Source organism: Dunckerocampus dactyliophorus, chromosome 14, assembly GCF_027744805.1.
Source record: "Dunckerocampus dactyliophorus isolate RoL2022-P2 chromosome 14, RoL_Ddac_1.1, whole genome shotgun sequence".
Lineage (NCBI taxonomy): Eukaryota > Metazoa > Chordata > Actinopteri > Syngnathiformes > Syngnathidae > Dunckerocampus > Dunckerocampus dactyliophorus.
In genome coordinates, this window is record NC_072832.1 from 21,628,705 (window position 1) to 21,653,413 (window position 24,709).

At 38.9% G+C, this 24,709-nt stretch overlaps 1 protein-coding gene across 2 annotated transcripts in view; it reads left to right on the forward strand.

Annotated features, from left to right (window-relative positions):
* fancl (FA complementation group L) overlaps positions 1-24,709 on the forward strand; it is a 71,073-nt gene that overhangs the window by 5,590 nt on the left and 40,774 nt on the right. For both annotated transcript variants that reach the window (XR_008573583.1, XM_054798085.1), the window contains exons 2-5: positions 7,079-7,137; positions 7,989-8,049; positions 8,400-8,456; positions 9,270-9,367. Coding sequence is in view for 1 of the 2 variants with exons in the window: in XM_054798085.1 (XP_054654060.1) it covers positions 7,079-7,137; positions 7,989-8,049; positions 8,400-8,456; positions 9,270-9,367 (275 nt within the window). In the remaining variant the exon portion in view is untranslated. The remainder of the gene's footprint in view (positions 1-7,078; positions 7,138-7,988; positions 8,050-8,399; positions 8,457-9,269; positions 9,368-24,709) is intronic.

Below are 24,709 nucleotides of genomic sequence, written 5' to 3' on the forward strand. Positions count from 1 at the left end.
ATAATTATTAGAAAAAAAACATTATTAAAAAAAACAAACAAACAAACAAAGATCAGTATCGGATCGGGTGCGCACAGTCAAAATGATCTACCTTTTACTATAAAACATATGGCGTATTTAAAATCTAAAACTTTGGTAAACTTTGCAACTACTATACTAAATACTAAAGATTAGTATTTCACATTCACAGTATACAGGTCATCAAAAGAGTTTATATCCTTCAGCAATTCACAATTCAAATCAATATGGCAATAAAGATGATTACACATATTTCCTCAGTAGTTGTGTACTTAGACTGAGTAATATGTCAGTGAAAATAGCTATGTAGTGTTCATCATATATTACATCCAGTTAGCATTTGCTATAAAACATTATAGATACTTTATATGAGAAATTTAAAGGGATTATGGAAAAGACAATGCAGCCGTAGTCAAGGCAACATGTTAAAAAGCTTTCAGCAATGGGCACATTTTCCAATTCACTGTGAAATAGTAGTTTAACAAACAAACTTGGAGAAAACACATTTCTATGGTAGAATTCATGACGCGAAGCGCAGCCATGATACAATTGACTTATTTTTCTCCAGTTCACCGCTACAAGTAAACTGATAACTTTTGTTATAGCTATAGGCATCTTACCGCTGAGTTAGCTTATCCGTAATCACAATAATAAAGATGAAAGTTGCATTATCCTTGTGTGGCTGCCGACATCTGTTCTCTACTTTTTTTATGCTGCTGCCACGGCACAAGAGCAAACCAGGAGGTGGCTTAATGTCAGCTGACTGATTTCATATGGCATCTACAAAGTGACGGTTATGAAGTAGGTGAGACACAGCCTTCGTGATCGATTTTGTATATACTCCTGATCAAAATGTTAAGACCAGTTGAAAAATTGCTAGAATTTGCATTTTGCACATTTGGATCTTAATGAGGTTTTAAGGATACAATGTGCATGGCTCAGATCAAGGATACCCAAGTGTTACATTTAAAATTTCAAACTCGTGGATAGACCTTGGTAATGTTATCAACACAAACTTCAACTTCAACTCTTTTATACACAAAAAAATCACTTTAGTTGCAGAGTTGAGTAATTATTCCATGAATATATACCATTGTAATCATCATGGGGTTTGTTTTTCCATGGAATTATGTTCTTCAAAATTTTCATCGGCAGTCAGACACGAAGGTTATGTACTTTTCACTAATGATTACACGACACTTATTTTTTTTTACACTGAGAATATTTGAATAAAACACATTAGAAACCAATTTCAGACATTCTTTAATTCTAAGTAGAAATCATGACAAAATTATCAGAGAAAATATTGTTTATTTCACAACAAAAGTAGACATGCTTTACATATAACATTTCAATATCCAAATATAGACACTTTTTTACAACATAGCCGTGCTAGCGCAAAATAAAAACACGAACAGGCTTAATTTATGGTTTGGTAAGCTTCCTCACTCTATAAACGTCAGAGTGATAGGGATAGTACACATTGTTAGAACAGCAATTTCAAATACTACTCAAGTGAAGTTGAAGACAGCAAAGGGTACTTTTGATCTGAGCCATGCACATATGCAAAAGCAAGAAGGGGGAGTCAGACAAAAAGCATTTTGAAAATGTAATTTATTGAAAACAACAATTAAACTAAAATAGGCTGTTTATCAGCTGATCAAAAGTTTAAGACCATTGCTCAAACGAAAAAACTCTTCAAACCAGAACAAAAAATGTTCTCAGTAGGACTCAGTAATGAGTAGCTCCACCGTTCTTGTTAGTCACTTCAAAAATTAGTTTGGGCATGCTTGATACGATTGTTTCCAGAAGGCTAGTGGGAACATTGCTCCAAGTGGTGAAGATGGCTTCATGAAGGGCATCAATTGTCTGGAACTGATGGCCATTTTTATAAACTTCCCTTGCCATCCATCCCCAAATGTTCTCTATGGGATTTAAATGAGGGGAACATGCAGGATGGTCCAAAAGAGTGATGTTATTCTCCCTGAAGAAGTCCTTGGTCAAGCGAGCATTGTGAACTGCAGCGTTGTCCTGTTGAAAAACCCAGCTGTTACCACAAAGACGAGGGCCCTCAGTCATGAGGGATGCCCACTGAAACATCTGCACGTAAGCAGCCGCCGTTTGACGACTACCTGAAGCTCCAGTGTTCGACTGAATGAAAAAGGACCCCAGATCATGATGGACCACCTCTACTGTGCCGAGTAGAAAACATCTCAGGTGGGATCTCCTTGTCATGCCAGTAATGTTGGAAGCCATCTGGACCATCAAGGTTACATTTTGTCTCATCAGAGAATAAGACAGCAAGACAAAGGAGATGATCATTAACTTCCAGAGGAAAAGATCTCACTTCACACCGGTGAACATCCAGGGAGCGGACATAGAGTTGGTAGACGGCTACAAATTCCTGGGTGTTCACCTTAACAACAAACTGGACTGGTCCGTCAACACCCACGCCCTCTACAAGAAGGGCCAGAGTTGCCTCCACTTGCTGAGGAGACTGAGGTCCTTTGGTGTGTGCAGGACTCTTTTACGGACCTTTTATGACTCTGTGGTGGCCTCAGCCATCTTCTATGCTGTGGGCTGCTGGAGAGGGGGCAGCACGGACAGGGACAGGAGCAGGATCAATAGACTGATCAGGAGAGCGAGCTCTGTCCTGGACGGTCCTCTGGACTCCGTGGAGGAAGTGGGGGAGAGAAGGATGTTGGCTAAGCTGACATCCATCATGGACAACACCTCTCACCCGCTACATGACACTGTGGGTTCCCTTAGCAGCTCCTTCAGCAGCAGCTGTTACACCCACGGTGTAAGAAGGAGAGGTTCCGCAGGTTCTTCATACCGACCGCTGTCAGGCTCTACAACACCTGCACCACCTGAACCATGTTGTAGTCACTATGTCACTATGTATTCTTGACTTGCGTATCTTGCTTGCTGCTGTGACAAGTGAATTTCCCTGCTGTGGGATTAATAAAGTACAATACATACATACATACATAAATCCACCTTTCAATGTCCCATGTTTGATGCTCCCTGTCAAAGTCTAAACGGGCAGTTTTGTGGTGTTGAAGGAGACGAGGTCTTTGAATTCGTTTTTTTTTTTTTTTTAAACCCTTTTCCCGCAGATGTCGTCTGATGGTTATTGCCCTGCAGTCGGCATCAGTAAGTGTATGTCCATTCATACACTGTATTCCTTAACATTGTTTTCACGTTGTTTTCAAAAAAAAAAAAAAGAAGTTATTTCCAAGGTGTTGCGGCATCGACTGAGCCATGGCGTCCCACCACAATCCATTACATGTAGCGGAAACCCTGCATCTAATGAACGACTCCACACTTTACTCTTATTCTCTGCCTGTCAAAATTAAAATATATACATTTAGTGCATTTTGGTAATTAGCCTAGAATTTGATACTATAATTGAGCATTTTAAATTTAAAACAAGTGGCTGCATTGGGCTGAAAGTGGTAATGTATAGGCTAATGTGAGGTGTTTTTCACATGATGTGTCTATAAAAGGCTTAGCGCATAGAAGATGGATGGATGGTTGGATGGATAGCCACAAAAGCATCTTACCAATATCAATTAGTCATCTTTACTAGCTGAAAGAAAAGTTCCATCTGTAGCCACTGAGTATTTGCAAACAGCTGAAAAACAAAGCTGAAGCAGATATTAAAAAGTGAAATAAAGTTTGGTTTGGTTTTTATTTGAACATGCATGAAGGTTACAATGGAATGCATCTCATGAATCATTTCACAGTTCCACATGTCCAAAAGGAGTAGGAAGAAGCAAAGCATATTTAATCCTACCCCCCCATCCGTTCTACATCTTGTGCAGTACATATTATTCACTTCCTGCATTCCATGTAATATTATTCCATATAATAATCAGTGTAATAATAAATAATACAAAATGAAAACAAGCATGACAGAACAATAAGTATAATAATCAACATAATAATAAAAAAATAAGATGAAGGCAAACATAATAAAGTTAAGCAAAATAAAGTCCAAGACTCTTCTGCCTTATATTTAGCAAACATCAAATGCTTGTATTGTTTTTTTTGGTACATTGTTTGAGTTCCTTGCTCAGTCCGTTCCATAATTTAATTTTGCATACTGAAATGCTGTGGGTTTTCAGCGTTGTTCTCGCATATACAGTGAGGCGAAAAAAGTATTAAGTCAGCCACCAATTGCACACGTTCTCCCACTTAAAAGATGAGAGAGGCCTCCAATTTTCATCATAGGTATACCTCAACTATGAGAGAAAATATCCAGAAAATCACTGTTTGATTTTTAAAGAATTTATTTGCAAATTATGGTCGAAATAAGTATTTGGTCAATAAGAAAAGTTCATCTCAATACTTTGTTATATACCCTTTGTTGGCAATGACAGAGGTCAAACGTTTTCGGTAAGTCTTCACAAGGTTTTCACATTGCTAGTATTTTGGCCTATTCCTCCATGCAGATCTCCTCTAGAGCAGTGATATTTTGCGGCTGTCGCTGTCGCTGGGCAACACGGACTTTCAACTCCCTCCAAAGATTTTCTATGGGGTTGAGATCTGGAGACTGGCTAAGCCACTCCAGGACCTTCAAATGGTTCTTACGAATCTACTCCTTCGTTGCCCGGGCGTTGTGTTTGGGATCATTATCATGCTAAAAGACCCAGCCACGTTTCATCTTCAATGCCCTTGCTGATGGAATGAGGTTTTCTCTCAAAATCGCACGATACATGGCCCCATTCACTCTTTCCTTTACACGGATCCTGTTCCCTTTGTAGAAAAATAGCCCCAAGTATGATGTTTCCACCCCAATGCTTCACAGTAGGTATGGTGTTTGGTCTTTGGATTCAACTCAGCATTGTTTTTCCTCCAAACACGACAAGTTGAGTTTCTACCAAAAAGCTCTATTTTGGTTTCATCTGATCATATCACATTCTCCCAATCCTCTTCTGGATCATCCAAATACTAAGACGAGCTGGGACATGTACTGGCTTAAGCAGGGAGACACGTCTGGCACTGCAGGATTTCAGTCCCTGGCGACATAGTGTGCCACTGATAGCCTGGTAGCCTTTGTTACTTTGGTCCGAGCTCTCTGCAGGTCATTCACTAGGTCCCCTTATGTGGTTCTGGGATTTTTGCTCACTGTTCTCGTGATAATTTTGACCCCACGGAGTGAGATCTTGCGTGGAGCCCCAGATCGAGGGAGATTATCCGTGGTCTTGTATGTCCTCCACTTTCTAATAATTGCTCCCACAGTTGATTTCTTCACACCAAACTCCTTACCTATTGCAAATTCAGTCTTCCCAGCCTGGTGCAGGTCTACAGTTTTGTTTCTGGTGTCCTTTGACAGCTCTTTGATCTTGGCCATATTGGAGTTTGGAGTCTGACTGTTTCAAGTTGTGGATAGGTGTCTTTTATATTGATAATGAGTTCAAATATGTGCCATTAGTACAGGTAAAGAGTGGAGGACAGAGGAGCCTCTTCAAGAAGAAGTTACAGGTCTGTGAGAGCCAGAAATCGTGCTTGTTTGTAGGTGACCAAATACTCATTTTCCACCATAATTTGCAAATGAATTCTTTAAAAATCAGACAATGTGATTTTCTGGATTTATTCTTCTTATATTGTCTCTCATAGTTGAGGTATACCTATGATGAAAATTGGAGGCCTCTCTCATCTTTTAAGTAGGAGAACGTATGCAATTGATGGCTGACTAAATACTTTTTTGCCCCATGTAAGTGTTTTAAGTTTAATTTTAGGTCATATTTCTCCTCTCTTCTAGAGAAATATTGTATGACGTCTTTGGGTAACAAGTTATTGTTAACTTTATGCATTATTTTAGCAGTTTGAAAATGTACTAAATCAGATAATTTTAATACTGTATCTGTGATTTTAAGAATAAAGGGTTTGTACTTGTATGTTCTCTATACGCGACATTATGAATTATCCTCACCAATCTGTTGCAGTACATTGAGTGAGTAAATATTGCTTTTATAAATAATGCCCCATATCTCCACACAGTAAGTTAGATATGGTAATACCAAAGAACAGTAAAGAGTGTGGAGTGATTTTTGATCAAGAACAAATTTTGCTTTATTCAATATTGAAGTATTTCGCTCCACATTTTGTGGTATATTTTGATATGAGATTTGATAATATGAGACTTAATACAAGGGACGAAACTACATTTTATGTTACAATGTAGCTGCTTTCAGAACATTCAATATATAAAATGACAACTACTTGGAACATTTTCAAAATAATTTGCATGAAGACATTAACTTGTGAATGTATGAGCCCCTGGAAATCCTGCATGGAAGTATGAAGTGAAATGGGACGATGTGTATATCTGCATAAAGTATATCTTTATTTCACTTTAAAATGCTGTATAATAGTCTTTGATAATGGTGTACATGTGAATTGCTGTGTATATCTGCATACTGTATATCTTTATTTCACTTTACAACGCTGTATAATAGTCTTTGATAATGGTGGACGTGTGAATTAACAGTTGCATACGTACATGCTTGTCTCTCAGAGATGCAACATATATGATATTAAAGCGGCGTAATACGCTCTCTGAAACTTCCATGAAAACTAGCATGTTCTCCTTGATGGGGCCTGACAGTGTGGCACTGAAGTGTAGTGTTATATTGTTTTACAAAGTCACAGCTTTCCATGGTGTAAAACAAAAATGCAGTTTTTTTTTTTTTTTGCATTTCGTCTCCTTGTAAGCAGATTGAGTGAGGGAGCACGGCATAGCGAGAGCACTGCTCTGTGTGTGAGAGGCCAGGTTACAGAGAGACACAGGGACTGAATTACGGTGCAGCAAAAAAAAAGTTATATATCGGCTACATTTTCATATGTCATAATCATCATAATCATGTCATAATCGGCCCGCCGATATATCGGTCGGGCTGTAGTTGTAATAAACCATCCCTCTCAAACAAACTAAATGAAAAACTGATAATTCTAAAGGTCATCAACAATGACTATGACATTGAGGATGACAAATGTAGATACAAGTATTATCAGTGGCCAATGAAAACTACCTGCTATATTTTGTACACAGGAGAAAGACCTCAGGCTGAGAATACAGCTACCACCAGATCGCCAACTCAGAAAGGCCAAGTATAATATACGCACACGCACACACACACGCACACACACAGAAAGTGGAACCTAATTTTTTGAATGCCCCATTGTTTGTATGATTTTTTTTTTTTTTTTTTTTTTTTTTACAAAAATGTTGCCCCGGTTTTCGCACACTGTCTTGGTTATCGTACAGCAGTGCGCGTAACAATCTAGTCTGTTTGCCATGTATTGTATCGTTCTTCGTAGTCTAGTCCCTAAAGAAAGCGCACTCTTGTTGACTCACTGTCTGTGCATTTTTTTTATTGAGTGAGACTGCTAAATAACCCGCCATGGGTCCAGAGAAAGTTGAGAGTGCCAGCAATATGATAAAGAAGGCGAGAAGCACTATTAAATTCAAGAAAGAACTCAGCGCAAAGTAGGAAGGGAGCATGCGCGGGGCCAACCCTCGCCAGGCATCAACAATAAATTCCATCTTTTTGTGGAGATGTGTTGTCAATGAGACAGGAGTCGAAGATGCATTGAATCTTCTTCGGACTCTTGCATGTACAGCTAACATAACGCTAGTCTAACATCACCACAGTTGCTTATCAATTACTAGTTTCAGCTCAGACACCAGGGAAGATATTATTCCTTGATGAATGTCTTTAACTATTGTGGGTCACCACACACACACACACACACACACACACACACTAAAGTACTGCACCATGCTAAAGTCCACCACTAGTCCTATTGTTTTATTTACCATTTTCAACCATAGTCATTTTGCTGCATTCATGAAAGTATTGAAAGTGCCGGTACAGTGATGTTTAGTTTGAGTCATCATGAATTGAACGGTCCAACACCCAGTAAGTAACTGTAGAAAGTGTATATTCTGGTTCTTGTAGGTTGCATTGCTGTTGGAAGTTAAAACACCTGTTGCGTGGGTATGAAGACATAGTAAAACAGGTAATTCTTTGACTCTTTTGTGTTGACTGTATCATACTTGCATTGTTCCTGTGCACCCATGAGGCATGCTTTACGCTCATAAGAGGGGAACAATATTTTTCACTGTTTAATTAACAGCACCTGGAAAATGTCTATTTGTTATGTGGACCCTCGGGGTTATTTGCATGAGATTGATATTTCACCTTGGGCTGCAGAGTTCATTATTTTTGCAGCCTTGAAGCTATCATTAATTATTAAAGGAGATGGCAGCCTCCATTAATCACAAACTGTATTTGATTTGAATGCTTGGCAGGAACAAAAAAAATAATGTCACTTTAACATCCCATTCATGTCTCTTTTCTCTCTTGCAGAGGCTACATCAGTCCGATGATCTCATCAGTTTCATTCTGGAACTGAAGACTGTCTTGGTAAGAATGGCAATGATATATTTGTCAATGATGCCCTGTTGATGTTGGTTTAAGAAAAAAAAGCACAGTAATTCCTTACCACTTCACTCACAGCTTCTCAAAAAATCTATTCATTAATGAATCATTCTGGTTTGTGATATGAAGCAAACTACGTATGTTTTTGCTTAAATTAAGCATATTAAATCACAGAAACGACTAAATGAAGTGAAATACAAATATAAGGCATTCAGAATATACTGTATGTGGTGTGTAATGATAATGGTTTAATTTATTTGAACATGCATACAAGTTACATTGGAATACATCACAGATTACAATTCACAGTTCCGCATGTCCAAAAGGAGTAGGACGAAGCAAACCTTATTTAATCCTACCCCCCATCAATTGCAATACATTTGTTCACGTCCTGTATTCCAAATGCACTCTCTTCTGGTTGAATACATAGCAAAATGATAAGATAATGTAATAATGTGGTAAAATAGTGGTCAAACTTGACTGCTGGAACAACAGGCTTTTGTCGCAGGTTTGAATGATCTCACAACAGGCACAGTAATCCCTAATTAACTGCGCTAAACGAGGGATGACTGTACATGGCACTCTCAAACACTTGTTGATAACATGATTTTAGGTTCACAGAGGTACACACAATATATATTCTGTTAAATTCATGAAAGTGTAATAACCTACTATATTTACCATAGACCTACTGACCCTGGTTTAATTCAGTCTTGTTTATGTTGTTTGATTCTTTTTGGAAGTCATTTGCATAGCGTGGTCTGTAATGCAGTCATGTTGTTGTCTCTGTTATTGCAGGAAGTGGGCCTAAAGTGCCATCCTGAGTGCTACTCTATTCCGCCTCCACAATACTACTCCCAACTCATTTTGGAAATGGAGACCCTTGGGTGGGACAAGTAAGTGAGTCTCTGAGATAAAGCAAACTAAACCTCCAAAAAAAACCTTTTCAGTCTAAGTCTAAGGTTATTAAGCTTGACAAGCATGTGTATATGCAGTACAGGTTTTCTTCTGGCATTTCTTTTTTTTTTTTAGAGATGCTCTACATTGGCTTTTTAGATAACCAATATACCCAGGTCTGTCACAATGAAAACATTTTCTGGACAATAATTATCCTATAAATTATTATTTATATTATTATTTTGAGACCATTTTTTCAAAATAAGACAAATACTGCAATATGCAATGCAAGTTATAGAAAATAATTATTTTATCCATTTTGTTTCCACAAGTCATTAAAAAAATCATGACCAATTAAGGGAAGACTTCTACTCGCCCCTCGCATAACCAGCACTTCCACTGTGAATTGAAGCGATTTTTCTGAGACCCTTAATTTGTTAAATGCCATCTGACAGCTTGTGAAGGCCTGATTTGTGCTCTTGACGGCTACGTGGTTTGACGGTGTGTGCTAATAAAAAGTGTCTCCCTTTGCGATGTTGCGCTTTCACGTCAGAGGACATCTTATTCAGACACTCCCCAGAAGTATTTTCTGGGGCCCCAGAACTTAATTTAACTTAATTTAGATTAGCAGGTTTTAACAATGTTGTTCTTTAGTTTTCTCAAACTGCTGCTTCACCAACCAAAGACGACTAGCGACAAATGGAGGGACTGGTATTTGAAGACGTAAAAGTGAAAGCGCGTATTGTTCTGCGGTTGCTGCCAAGAGGTGCGCCTCGCCTCACAGCAGTCACAAGTAGTGAGTGCAGACTCAGCTCCCGAGGCACACTATTTGCCTCTCTCGGAGTCACCACCTCAGCGATTAGCATGTTGCTGTTCTCTTGTTAATTACATTGTTTTATTTTACTGTGCAGTAACTTGCTTCAAACTCAACTCCAAACTCCCTCACCTTTTTCTCTTCAGTGAGACTCACTGCAATCAGCATTCAGAACACAGTCTAGATGCATTCACAGGCTTTTATTGAGTCAGATATTTCACATTATTTTTGAAAATGCACCAAGGTCAACAAAGTGAGCCGCAACAAGGAGGCTGAAGAGGTTTCCGACCCCAGCCCTAGACGCTCCCCATGTAACTGTGACAAGGTGTAATGTAATGGGAGTAGTATCCCCTAATGTTTTCTCACTGAAGGCTGTTCTAATTGGATGGTCTGCAACAACATACTGTCACACTAACAAATGGCTTGTAATTACGTCCTTATTTTTAGTTATTGTGTTTTATTGTGTTAAATCCAGGTTGTATTTAAGAACAGTCAGGATTCTCGCATTCTCGCATTCTCGTCAGGAAGCATGGAGGAGCGGAGTGGTAATACGACTTCTCCTCGAACCTGCATGAAGCCTTGACTACAACACTCATTTTCCACTTTGCTGTTAATAACCACTGCTACAATTATGACATTAGTAAAATGCAAATAGCTCTAATTGAAGACTCTCAGGTTTTAATAGCAGAGGGAGGGTGAAGAAATGTTGGATTTTCGCTGTAGCCTTATGGTAAGGAGGCATTATACGCAGCCGGCCTCAGTGTCCAAAGCACTTGAGATTCGCTTAGCGTCTTAATAGCACGGGCCATGATAATAGCCACCAGGGATTTTTAGGTGTAATTCTGTCTGCTGATTGGACGAGGTAAATGAGTTGCACTCTGGCGCTGGATCGCTTTCTTACTTTGAACCTGTGTCTATATTTGTGAATTTTGAGAGTGTGGTCACGTTAATTGGTGGAAGAAGGCAAGCCATGTATTAATGAATGGAACATTGGGTCAAGTAGATTGGCCACCATCACTCGGTGGAAGCTGAAGCCTTCATAATAGGTAGATTGGGCAGTCGATGTCTTTTGGTCCTCTGACAGAGATCTTCTTATCACAGTGTTATGACTGCCACACTCTCACATGACTTTACTTTTACTACCTTTGTTGAAGTCTTCAATAGGTCAATCTCAAGTTATTGCACAAAGTTTCATTTTATCCACTCTAATTTCATTGTTGTTACCATTTACCGTTTCCCCGCTGTGGGATAAATAAAGTACATACATTTACAGTATATTGTATTCCCATTGCTTCTGCTGTGCTTCCAAGTAGGGGTATCATGAGAGACTCAGTTTACGAGACAAAGCGATACATGAGATTAGGTCTACAAAAACGATGTGAGACAAGATTTTAACATTACTTTTCCAAAAAGTATCAAAAAATGAAATAATGTGAAAAATTGATGACAAAATATTGCAATCTGCTAATTTCTACTACGTTCTCTTCTACTACACTCTTCTGAACTCTGTGTATGTTAGCGGCCCTGCCTTCACCCACTGAAACAAAGAGACTGTATGACTGACAAAAGGGCTCACTCCATTCATGCTCTTGTTCTATGGAACAAACACACCAAGGTGCTAAAACATATGACTTAGACTTGGATAGACTTTATTGATCAACAAGGGAAATTGCTTGGTTGCAGTAGCTCATTTGCAGAAGAAAAACAAATTATGAAGACATTATCTGCGACTGGCTGGCGACCAGTCCAGGGTGTGCCCTGCCTCTCGCCCAAAGTCAGCATACCCTCGCGACCCTAGTAAGGACAAGCGGCATAGAAAATGGATGGATGGATGAAGAAATTATGATTTCTTTTAGGGCTGCAGCTATCGAATATTTTAGTAATCGAGTATTCTACTGAAAATATTTTTGATTGAGTAATACAAAAAAAAACATATTTTTGCTGGGTTACAGAGCTATTATAAATATTATTTTCTTGGGCCTGATGGACTACATGATGGTGCTTTTGTTGATGAATTTATCCATCCAAGATTGTAACTATTTACTGGAAAAGGAGATAAGTAATAATTACTTTACTAAAACATTACTAAGACTAAATTACATATTCCATTATGTTGATGGCTGTGCATTTATAAATCCTGACCTTAAACAGACTGACTAGAAATAAGACAAATATTCTTTATATGGCTCTTCCTTTGAGATAAGGTGAGAAGCACTGTCATCCGAGAGAGACTCGGTGTAGAACCGCTACTCCTCCGCATTGAGAGGAGCCAGATGAGGTGGCTTGGGCATCTGGTCAGGATGCCTCCCTGGGGAGGTGTTCAGGGCAAGTCCGACGCGGAATGCGTCGGGGAATACCCAGGACACGTTGGAGAGACTTTGTCTCCCAACTGGCCTAGGAACGCCTCGGGATCTGCCGGGAGGAGGTAGACGAAGTGGCCGGGGAGAGGAAAATCAGAGCCTGCCTGCTTAGGCTGCTGCCCCCACGACCCGATCTCGGATAAGCGGTAGAAGATGGATGGATGGATTCTTCATATGACCTTCTGTCGTGGAACACATTACTCTCAACTAAGTGAGTGAGACATGCACTTCCATGTTCCATTACACAGAATTGTCTGCTAGAAATGAGCAGCTGCTGATTAGTGAGATAAAATGTTTTTATATCCCATCCTCTTAACTCACAGCGCTGTGTTTTTTCAGACAAAATAAACTCTGTATAAAGTCACGTTACCATGGTAATAAACTGCCACACATTCGACAGTAGTCATAATTAAGAGAAAGCTAGCCCTCCACTCGGCTAATGTTATGTTAGTAAGGTACATTAACCTTAATCTCACTGATTTGCGCCACTTTAATTTGACCTTGTCTCGGATTTTCCGCTCCATTCGGGAGGAGATGATGCAACATATACATAAGATGTGCTGTTGTAGTATCGTGTCACGTTACAATGGATACATGTCACGGTATTCAACTTGCTGTTTAGCCACATTTACTGTCTGTTTTTTGCATTTTGTTTTCCTTCTCTTTCGTTGCCTTGCCGCTTTCGCTGGCCTCTTCAATCTTCCCAAGCCTTCAAACATCTGCTTCCTTCTTCGTCCTCACTGTTGGTGACATAAGCGATTCCTCGAGGTACAAAAAAATCCTCTATTCATTTTATAATCGAGGTACTCGAATTATTAGAGGAATCGTTGCACCCCTAGTTTATTTGTTTCAAGCATGCTTAAGAAATTACATTCAAGAACATCACATTTATACTTTATACACTTTATACACAATTCAACATGTTTGACAAGGAGTAGGTAGAAGCACAAATTATTTTAACAAATTATTAGTTTGTTCACTTGCTGTGTTTACATGGTAATCTTTTCTAATCGGAAGAGGGAAAAAAAGCTTGATAATGTGTACTAACTGATAGATGGCTTATAAAAAATAATTTTCTTAGAAATAGTAATTATAAATCATAAATAAATCAAATTAGATAAATAATAGAAAAATAACAATTACATACCTTCCATTTACTTCAGCGTATCCAAGTCTGGGTCGTGGGGCAGCAGACTCAGTAAGTCCAGATTCCCCGGTCTCTGGCCATCTCTTCCGATTCCACCGGGCAAACCTTGAGGCGTTCCCAGGCCAACTGTGAGATATAATCCCTCCAGCATGTCCTAGGTCTGCCCCGTGGCCTCCTTTATTTTTTAATTTTTTTAGGAAATTTAAGTTCCTTATTGGCAGAAGTGCAGCATAAAAGCCCTTTTTCCACCAAAGAGCCAGGAACTTTTGCCTTTGCACAGCAGGATCCTTTATGTAAATCAGGTTGCTGATGGTACAGAAGCAACATGCTTGATTGGGCTGTAAACATGCCACATTGTACTCACATTTCAGAAATAATAGGTGTGTATTAGTAATGCTACACAATTTAGATTATGAAAAATGATAAAATGCAGAATTTACACGTATTATCTGCAAGAATGGACAATATTTGGTTGACATGTTTATTGTGTAATATAAATGCGTGCAAATAAAAATATGTGCAAAGAGGAAAGCTATTGGTCAAGTGGTGGAACATGTTTTATCTTCTGGCTCACATAAACAAAGTAGCCCAGTCTAAAATGTCGTTTTTGTAAATTTCCGGAAAGAGTGTCAAACTGCTGCCTTGGTTGATTTCTTCATATCCTGTGAGGGGTGGAAGTTCCTGTGCTCCCTTAATCCTCTTCAACGTTACACAGAAAAAACACAACATTTACATTATGGCAGCGTTAGGCTTACCACTGCTTCATGGTAATACACAATACTTCTTGGTTCTTTTGTGCCATGCACATTTATTTACCTTGATGTTTGTGCCTGTCACTCAAACAAGATGGCTGACTGTAAATGCTACTAGAGGCTCATCTTACGCTGTCTGAAAAGTGCATAGAAAAACAAATGTAATATTTTGGCTCAGATTACAGCATGAACAAGGTCATTGTATGATACATTAAAGTGGTCATGACACCAAAAAGGTTTGAAAACAACAATAACAAAATGAAAGTACTCACTTAATAAAACATTTTTTGTCATACCGCTGTCATAGAAACTATGAAATGGGAGTAAAATGAAATGGTGATTTTGACACGACCCCCGGTGAGTTTTCTGAACTCGAGGCAGTCTTGGCTGTGATGTCACGACCAGAACACGCGCCACCAACCAGATTCAAACATTATACAGACATGAACTCACAGCAAAGCCAAGAAAGTGGCATATTCACAATAATAGCACAATAATGACATTCACTGGTGTCTTTTAGAAATGTGAACAAGCTTACTCGGTCTCCTTGAGTGTTCCAGCAAAAGCCTTCAACATAACGAGCGGGCATAATTAAAAAAATACAGTATATAACAATTGACAGAAAGTCACCAAGAAGTGGAGCATAATATCAGAGAATGCGTTGTAGGGAAGCAGAAGTTTTGTTACATTACCTTATTTTTTCCATTGTATCATTTTCCTATGTATCAAATGGTAAAGACTACATCGGAATACAGGACATGAATAAATGTATTGCAATTGATGTGAAATAGAAGAGGAGTAGGATTAAATAAGCTTTGCTTCTTCCTACTCCTTTTGGAAATGTGGAACTGCAAATTGAACTATGTGGTGTATTCCATTGTATTGTATACATGGTTAAACAAAATTGAACCATTACCAATGGCGGGCCGTTGACTTGTGCGACAATGGCTAACTTGGCTGTGAGTTAGTGAACAAGCCACATGGAATAACACTTAGCTCAAGTAACACTGAAACATTAAAGGGGACCGATTATGCTTTTTCTCTTTTTTTGACCTATAAATGTTGTTCCAATGTTGTATTCTCGTGTTAAACCAGGGGCCTCAAACTCAATTTCACTGGGGGCCAGTGGAGGTAGAGTCTGGGTGAGGCTGGGCCGCATCAAGTATTGGGGGTAGGGCTGGGAATCTCAGGGTACCTCTCAGGGGTACCTAAAGCAAACATTAGGCGGAAGTAGTTGGAGTTGGTGATTCCTAGCCAGCAAGAGAAAAATACAGTCAAACCTGTCTTAGCGGCCACCTTTATAGAACGACCACCTGCCTATAGCGGCCGCTGAAAAATCCCCCGCAGCAAATTTACATGTTATAGACCCTGTGTATAGCAGTCACCTGTCTAACGTGGCCAGCGGCCACCCATTTTGTCTCCCTTGGTCAATATCTGACCGCATATAGCGGCCAAATTACCGACTCAAGTAGAAGCTTCATGCACGAAAAAGTTTCGTTTTTCACTCAATGAAGCCGTCGTGTGTAGACTTTAATTACTGAGTCCTAGCTCAGTCACAATCATTCACAAGATCCACACAAACTGTCAGTTGTTCCACATAAAAAAGCCGTCTTCTTTTGAGCTTGCTATTTCCTGGTCAAACATGTAACTTTAAGAGCATTTGCACCAAAACATTACTGCAAAGTAGGCTGGCAACAGGACGTGCTCCCAGCGACGCTCCAATGCAATACAATACTGCCTGCACGCTAAAACCATGCTAGCATATGTTTTTAAAAAGCAGCGGGAGCAAAACTGAGTTTGGTTGTACTTAATTGAAGTATTTTAGAATGTACTCACGTTATTTTTTTGATCAATCCTCCAATCAATCAATCCACCAATCCACAAACCCATGAAAGTCCTCATCTTCTGTATTCAACACAAAAAAAGCCTTTTTCTTTGCCGTTCGCTTAACTTGTCAGTGTTATTCAGCTCCGAACCGTAGCAAGAGCGACCTGACTCCAGCAAAGAAGGAAACTTCTCCTGTTGCTTCTGCCAACTTTATTTATTGAACGCGGCCACCAGAGAGCAGCTCAGAACATACACACCTCCAATCTCGTCTCTCCTTCCTGCTTGCCCACAAGGCAAAGGTTAAACAAGCCCCACTACATAGCTGTCCAGGCAATGCCTGTAACAAGTGACACCGTTTATTTCCTGGTGTGAGAAAATGTGCACTGGTCAATACTGTAATGCCGCTTGTTGCGGGGAAGGAGAGACTCACGTCGCCGATGCACTTTAATCGCTTTATTAACAGCGGAGAACACTGCAGGACTTTACATCGACGCCAACATAAACACACTTCCCAACTCTCTTGAAACTCACAGCGAGCACTGAGCCTAGCTCTCCTGCTCGGGACGCCCACCGTCACTTCCCGATGAAGTAAAGCTGTAATGACACTCTGCCGTATAAAAAGTAAAATATTAAAAACAAGCGTAAGACATTACTAGCACAGCTTTGTTCTGTGGGTCGTGGATAATAACAAGCCTAGTAGTGCTGTACAACTTTTATCCGCAGTCCCACGGTGCCCTCTACTGGTCAACATTAATTTTCCCCCCCTTTTTTTTCTTTTTTTTCCTCTACTGGTCAACATTCAAACTGGACGCCAACCTGTCTATAGCGGCCACTTTTGCAGTCTACCTCTTGTGGCCACTATAGACAAGTTTGACTGTATATGCTTTTAGAAACCCGAACACCCAATCCCAACAATGCATTTATTCGTGTTACATTGTTTTGCACGGGAGGCTAAGAGGTGCTGATGCAACTCCTCACCAACAGATTAGGCTTGAGGGGAATTTAAATGTCATAAAAACAGCCACTAGGTCAGGGGTCTCAAACTCGCGGCCTGCGGGCCATTTGCGGCCCGCCAAGTCACATTTTGCGGCCCGTGACTTGACAGGAAAGACTACTGTAAATGCCACCCGCAAGCCCGCAAGCATAACTATATAAACATATAACTATGAACATCGGCCAATATAAAGCTGTACTATCTGCCAAACTGTTGCTGAAGTCTGACGCCTTTTTTTTTGGTTTGGTTTGGTTTGGTTTAGTTTATTTGAACATGAAGGTTACAATGGAATACATCTCGTGAATCATTCTTTGACAGTTCCACATGTCCAAAAGGAGTAGGAAGAAGCAAAGCTTATTTAATCCTACCCCCCATCCATTCTACATCTAGTACAGTACATGTAGTTCACTTCCTGGATTCCATGTCATGTTTTCAGTGATAGTCAGGATAACACATAATAGATAACGGTGAGATAGCCCTCCCCCCAAAAAAAGAAAGAACATTCATAATAATGATAATAATGATGACAATACTAAATAAATAAATAAATAAGAACAAAGCTTTTTCTTTTTTCTTTTTTTTTTCCTTTCTTTTTTTCCTTTCCTTCTTTTTTTTTTTAAACACAACAAAGAAAATTATATAAAAAAAATAAAAATAAAAATAAATAAATAAAAAATAAAATTTAATTAAATAAATAAATTTAAAAAATAAAATAAAATAAAATAAAAAATAAAAAAATAAAATAAAATAACAAACCTGACAGAACAATCAGGACTCTTCTGCCTTGTATTTAGCAAACATCAACTGCTTGTATTGTTTTTTGAATTTGCTCATCTCTGTACATTGTTTGAGTTCTTTACTCAATCCGTTCCATAATTTAATTCCTCACACGGAAATGCTGTGGGTTTTCAGCGTTGTTCTCGCATATAAATGTTTTAGGTTTAATTTTCCTCTAAGATCATATTTCTCCTCTCTGATTGACGCCTTTCCAACTTTACTTGGTCGTGTTGAAGAGTCAGAAGAGTAAACTGTAAGTAACAATTTATCAGTGTCCTAACTGTGTTTATTTTGTGAAAGTAATCGGACAAAAGCGGTTGTCTGTGTAGCATTATAGAGTGTGCATACAGGGCTGAATGTGAAAAGCGGACATTTTAAAAAGATAAACAACAGGAAACCCATGGAAACACTGCAAGAAGAGGCGCAGAGTCTGGAAGATCTAGAAAGCTTTCTGTGCTCTATAGGCTAATACAAAGGCCCGAAATTGAGTATAATAGGTCTCTTTTTAACCTTACAGCACTTTTCTTATGTTACAGTAATAACGTATCAGTCAATCAGTCGTCCACGTCTCGCTAAACTGTATGGATATCTTGAAGTACTCATTTTGGACTGGCCCTGCCATTTGCCCTGCACAACAACTACAGAGCCTACATCTTGATGTTCCTCGACATATGTGGCAAGCTTTTTTCTGTGATTCGATGTCGTCACAAACAAACAAAAAAAAAACACAGTGGTAAGTATGTGAACAGCTGGCTTTTTGTATCTGGCCGGTGAAAGCTCAAAGTAGTCATCCAACCAGCACTGCGAACGGTGCCTAAAAAGGTTCAGAGAACGTAAAACGACCTAACCTCCGACATGGTATCTGAAAATGGCCCAGAACTTAGTTTTGGCCCCAGTTCCCACAGTCCAAACGCTCATTCTTCTGGGGTAAATGCCCTAGTTTTGGGACAAGCATGTTGTGTTCTTTATTGTAATAACAAATAAACAACTAGAATTTTTAATGATATGCTGTATTTTATTTACAAACCGATGTTTCTGCCATTTTTTTACCACCATATATTTTTTTATTACTGAATAAGCAATGTCTGAAATATTACAATTTCTTTATTGTCTTTCCCTATTAGAAAGTGGCAACATGGTAACATGTTAAACACAGGAATAGACTGAAAAATCAGCAATTGCTGACATTTTGAGAAGGGGTAGGCTTAAATATGCTCTGCTTCTTCCTTCTCATTATGTTGAATTGTGCAAGTGTAAACGCAATGCTGCATGAACGGTAAATCATGTGAGTAAGAGTTATTCTCAAATTTTTTTATTGCATTTGGACAGTTGCAGGTTGTATTGGTAGATAGTATTGGAGAGGATTATCTGTAGCCTCTTTCACAATGACATTCTGCAAATTTGGCACATCAGAGATGTAACAGTAAACCGTGTCATTCACACGGGACCCAGCAAAACTGGACATTTTGGTAAATGTGTGCACACTTTAAAACGATCAGATAATTAGATGTGTAGCCATGTCTATGTCTGTTATTGTTAAAATACTTGTTTAACAGAGTCACTTGCTTTAAAAACATACAGGGTGGTAGAAGTGAGGCTCAGATGTTAAATTTTGAATTCCGGTCCTCGTATAGCGGTAGCATGCTTTTTCACGGCATACACCAAGCCACAAATGTGCATGTTGCTCTGTCTGGAAGCTGCTCACTTGGCTGTGGATTTACAAATGAGATGCTGTCATCAGTCTTCCCAGCATGTTGTCTGAGTATTCACGCTGTTTCCATCATGGCCAAGGAGGGATAGGAACTCGTTCCTGCTAGCATGCTTGTGACACGCCAGAGTAGAAGAGGTGAAACTGTTAGAAATTCTGTTCCATTGCTGATATACTGTATATAAAACTAAACCTCAAATTTAAGTGGGCTGGTCCATAAGATAACATAGCTTTCTACTAGGAATGGCTTCCGATCCAATCTTTTTGTTTTGTTTTGTTTTGTTTTAATAATAATGGTAAGCTTTTGTTACAAACATGAATTTGTTGAATTGAATATGGTTATGAAAATAGCTCTTCAAAGCATTAAACACAATGCAAACAAAGTATTGGTGAATTTACTTTTGTTATTACACAGCATGACCAACAATATTATTTGGCTTTTTTAACAAACCTCTTTGAGTCAGGTGCCTAATCCAATAAATGATCCAATAAAAGATAAAATTGGAAAATATAGGCTACTTTTAGGGTAGGACTAATCATTTGACATGATTATAGATCAATTTGTGGTGTGATTTAGAATAAGATTTTTTTTTTAACAAGCTCTCTTAGGGCTCTCTGAAATCCGTTACATTTTTTTCCAAATTCCGTTTTCTCCGTTTTAATTTTTTAGAATTCAGTTTGTACCTATTCCATTTATTTTACCAGCATAGAGTGTGTGCTATTTGGGTTAGTGAATAAAAAGCAAAAATCATTACATTTATTGATGCAATACATCATTGGCTCATTTTGTCCAGTAACTGAGAAATGGATGTAGCTTAGCTAATGGGATATCAGCCTCAGCACGTATTGCTACAAAATCTTCAACAAACTGTAATGCCCGTGCTTGTGATAAAGAAAGATGGAGTCACAGATGTAATGCCAATCGCGTTATTAATGTAAGATATTTTAATGACTAATTTTGTTTACACAATTGCAACTTGTGTAATTGTGTCAAATGTGACAAAGAGCGCTTTTATTTTGAAAGCTGGAATGTGTTGTGTGTGTAGAAAATGGCAGTTGACGGTTGATACGCGCCGGGTGCAAGATAAACGTGCCTCTCGTCTTTTTCACTCAGAACCTGCACGTCGTCAGTGGGAAGTGTAAAATAGTCCTTACATTAAAGCAGTAAAACAAAACACAGTGAACATATACTCATCCAGCCTGAGTCGCACACAAACACAAACACGCACACACACAGCTGCAATACCGAACCCCGCTAGCTTCCCTTCACGCTCCGTAACAGAGGAGTTTCCAAGGTTTTTTGCCGCCGTTTCGACATGTTTAGTACTGTTTGTAAGGTCCCTATCATCAACCAACGGTTAGAGCGGCGCTTCCCGTGTAAGCTCCCTACACCGTAATGCAGCAGTCCCGGCACTGTAAGAGGGAACTACCGCTGTAGCTACGGAGCTGAATATCCAACGTGAAACTAACTTCACCACGTTGCACCACGGACATGTGTACTTGGTGGTGTTGCGTTTTGTTCTTTTTGCGGGTGGCGCAAGTCGAGTGGCAACCAGCTCTGAGGCGCTTTATTGCACTTACCATGTTGGAGTGTGGCTCAGAGTTACAAACGTTGTACGGCACCCGGATCGGCCCGATCTCGTGGCGGAAGCTGATATTATCCGATCTTCACAAATACAGTGGATCGGCAGCCGATTCCGATCCTGACGATCAGATCTGGACATCCCTACTTTCTACAGCTCTTACGGGGGCCAGTCACGTTTTAATGTTTGTAGAGTTGACATCTGACATTTGGCTCACGTGGTTGTGGTGATCCTGAAAGGCATAAGAAAATATGCTGACTGCTCCTGTAAGTGTGTACAATACTTTTGATACTACTTTAAACTACGAAGTAAAAGCTGCTAAAGTAAGGGTTGATTAAATAGATTGTTTTCTTGTCCAAATTGTGTAGCATATACAGTATGTATTCCATTCTTACTTCAGTAAATAAAGTTTGATTAAGCAGATAGATGACTACAGTATATGTTGTGGATGTTCTTCTCATTCACTGAAATGTACTTTTCTATTAAACAGGGTCCCCACAGGTCCATAAAAAGTCTTAAATTCAACTTTCGGTTTTCAAGACCTAAATAAAGTCTTAAATTGTCTGGAATGTTTGGAGTTTTTGAAAGTAAGGTACAATCGTCTCTCGCCACTTCCCGGTTTGAATTTCATGGCTTTATTCTATCGTTCTATCGTTTTCAAAAATATAAATTGTGTTGTTTTGTGGTTGAATTGATTAGTCAAAAATATGCTTATTGAAGAAAATGTTATGTATTTTTTGCCTAGGTTACGCATTTCTAAGCAGAAAAATGGCTCGATTAACTAAAATACAAGTACAGTTGTCCCTCGCTACATCACGGTTCGAACATCACTCCCTCTCTCCCTCACTAGTCAAAAAATATTGAAAAACAAGCTAGATGTAGTATTCTGGCCACTATGTGTCAGTATTGTTACATGACATTAGATTAGATTACCTTCAAACTGCATGTAGTCAGCCATGGCATGTCTGACAGCACATAGTTCTCCTCCCATTACTTGCGGAAGTGGTAAGGTTTTGGCTTCTTACTTTGTCCTTCTTCCCGAATCTGTATGAAACTCTTTTGTAAGTTTAAAATAAATAAATTGGAGAGGCTAACTAGTTAGTTCAGTATCTTACTAAGCTAGCAGCAGCACTCTCTTGTGGCTCTGCACTGATCCCGTAGCCTGAGCATTACAGTTGAACATTGTGTTGTAAACAAAGAATAATAGGAGTGTAAAGGTGACTATAGGGGTGTTATTCCATGTCTACAGGGCTTTATTAATGGTAAAAATCCATTTAGACGTCATAAACTGGTTTGCTATGCTCTAACTATGAAAATATTCTATTTAATAATATTGAATCCTACTATTAATATTGAAATTCACTTATCGCTCTCGGGTCTGGAACCAATTAACCGCGATAAACGATGGACAACTGTATAAGGCATTCAGAAGACTCATTCAAAGACGCTGTGAATGATATATATAGTATCCTACATTGGTCACTACGTGTCAGTAATGTTACATTGATGAGACAGTAGCCTATAGTAGTTTCTTTTATTATGTCTACTGTATTGGGTAATAGGAGTGCAAATGTGACTATGGGGTTTTATTTCATGTCTAGAGGGCTCTAATAATGTTAAACTTATTAAAAAGGTTGTAAACATGTTTTAATGCTCAAACTATGAAAAGATTCCATTTATAAATAAGGAATCCTACTTTGTGGAAATGTACTTATCACGGTCCAGTCTGGAACCAATTAACCAGGATAAATGAGTGATTACTTTACTATTAAATTTTATATGGAAAGTGAAATGTCTCCATCCGATTTCATGTATTTTTTTGTAACCGCTATTATTAAAATATAGCCACTATAAACTTCACCATTCCTCCTCAGTGAGTGAAGTCAGCATTTTACATGTCATTCAGGAGGAGGTAATTGTGAGAGTGGCAATAAATTGGAAGACAGTCACAGAAGAAAAAAACAAAACAAACAAATGCTATGTCAGACTCAAGTGGTGAATTTAAACGGATAGCGCGGGTGGGACAAAGCTGGTTAAATACTTTGCAGTATGTGAGAAGTGTCTGATGAAAATACGACACACGTGCACCAAGACAAACACAGACCGCCATTTTGTTCATCACCACGCTTGCAAACAAAACTATGCCTAGTGAGTGAAGTGTTGATTTTTCTATTCAAATGCTAAATGTTGTGTTGTTGAATCAAGGGATGTGTGTGTACTTCAGTTAATTTCTTTCATTGTCAACACTGTCCTCATTCTGCTCAACCTCATCCGGATCATTGTCTGTCTCTTTCTGATGATTATGTCACTACTACGATACTGCACTAAAAAATTTGGTTTTGTTATGCTTTTGCTTAATAGATTTCATCTACTTGGGAGACATGAGATGTTGTGTGTCAAGTTTAATCCTGTGTACAGTTGAGTTGCATACAACAGTGTCATTGTTTTTGTAGTATTGCAGTTTGTACTGGTTAAAGTATGCTGCAAAATATAAGCAACATAAACTATAAGCAGATAGGCCTCTCATGATAACAAATTTTGCTGGACGGTAACTGTTGTACTTATTGTCGACAATCAATATTATCAACGTTTTTTCAGACACAATGAAAATAAAATGGACAAAAATTGCACTTCAAAAATTACAATCATAAACAAAAACCATAAAAAATACACCCTGTCTCTGTTAAGAAAAAAAAAACACTCCAATATAAACCACAAACACACACACGCACACACACACACACACACACAGTTTTTTAGTGTATTGTTAAACTAATGTAGGGGGTCATATTTGAGCTGGACCACATATCTGTGGTGGCGGAGTAAAATGTAATGTTTCTGATGTCTTTCAACACATTTTTTCACTTGGTTACACAGTTCAGGAATTGCTGTTTGTGACATGTACATGTATGTTCTTCCAGGCAATTTGCACTGTCTGTCAAACATTTCTAACATTTCCCCAAATGTTGGCATTTCAACCATACTGAAAGATTGCATTTCTTTTGCAGTGTAGCGAGCGACACTGACTGTGAGCGCGCACCATTTTGCGCTGTGTTGTTTATATTTACTTTGCCTACCAAACGCCTCAGTAAGCATTGGTCGTATCGCCCTTCTTCCTTGTGGCTACTTTCGAACAAATGCGACATATTGATTCGTCGGTGTTCATGCGCTCACCTTGTTAATTCTGTTTAAAACTGAAATGTTCCCACACAAACGTGCACAGACATATGCAGAGTGGCGATGGGGTAAATAATCGATCTCGATTAGATGCATCGCGATGCGGACATTGACGATAATTGATTCATAAATCTAAATAATCGATGCTGATGGAACAAAAAGATGGAAAGCAGAAGTGCCCCCCGGACAGTTTATGGTGGTG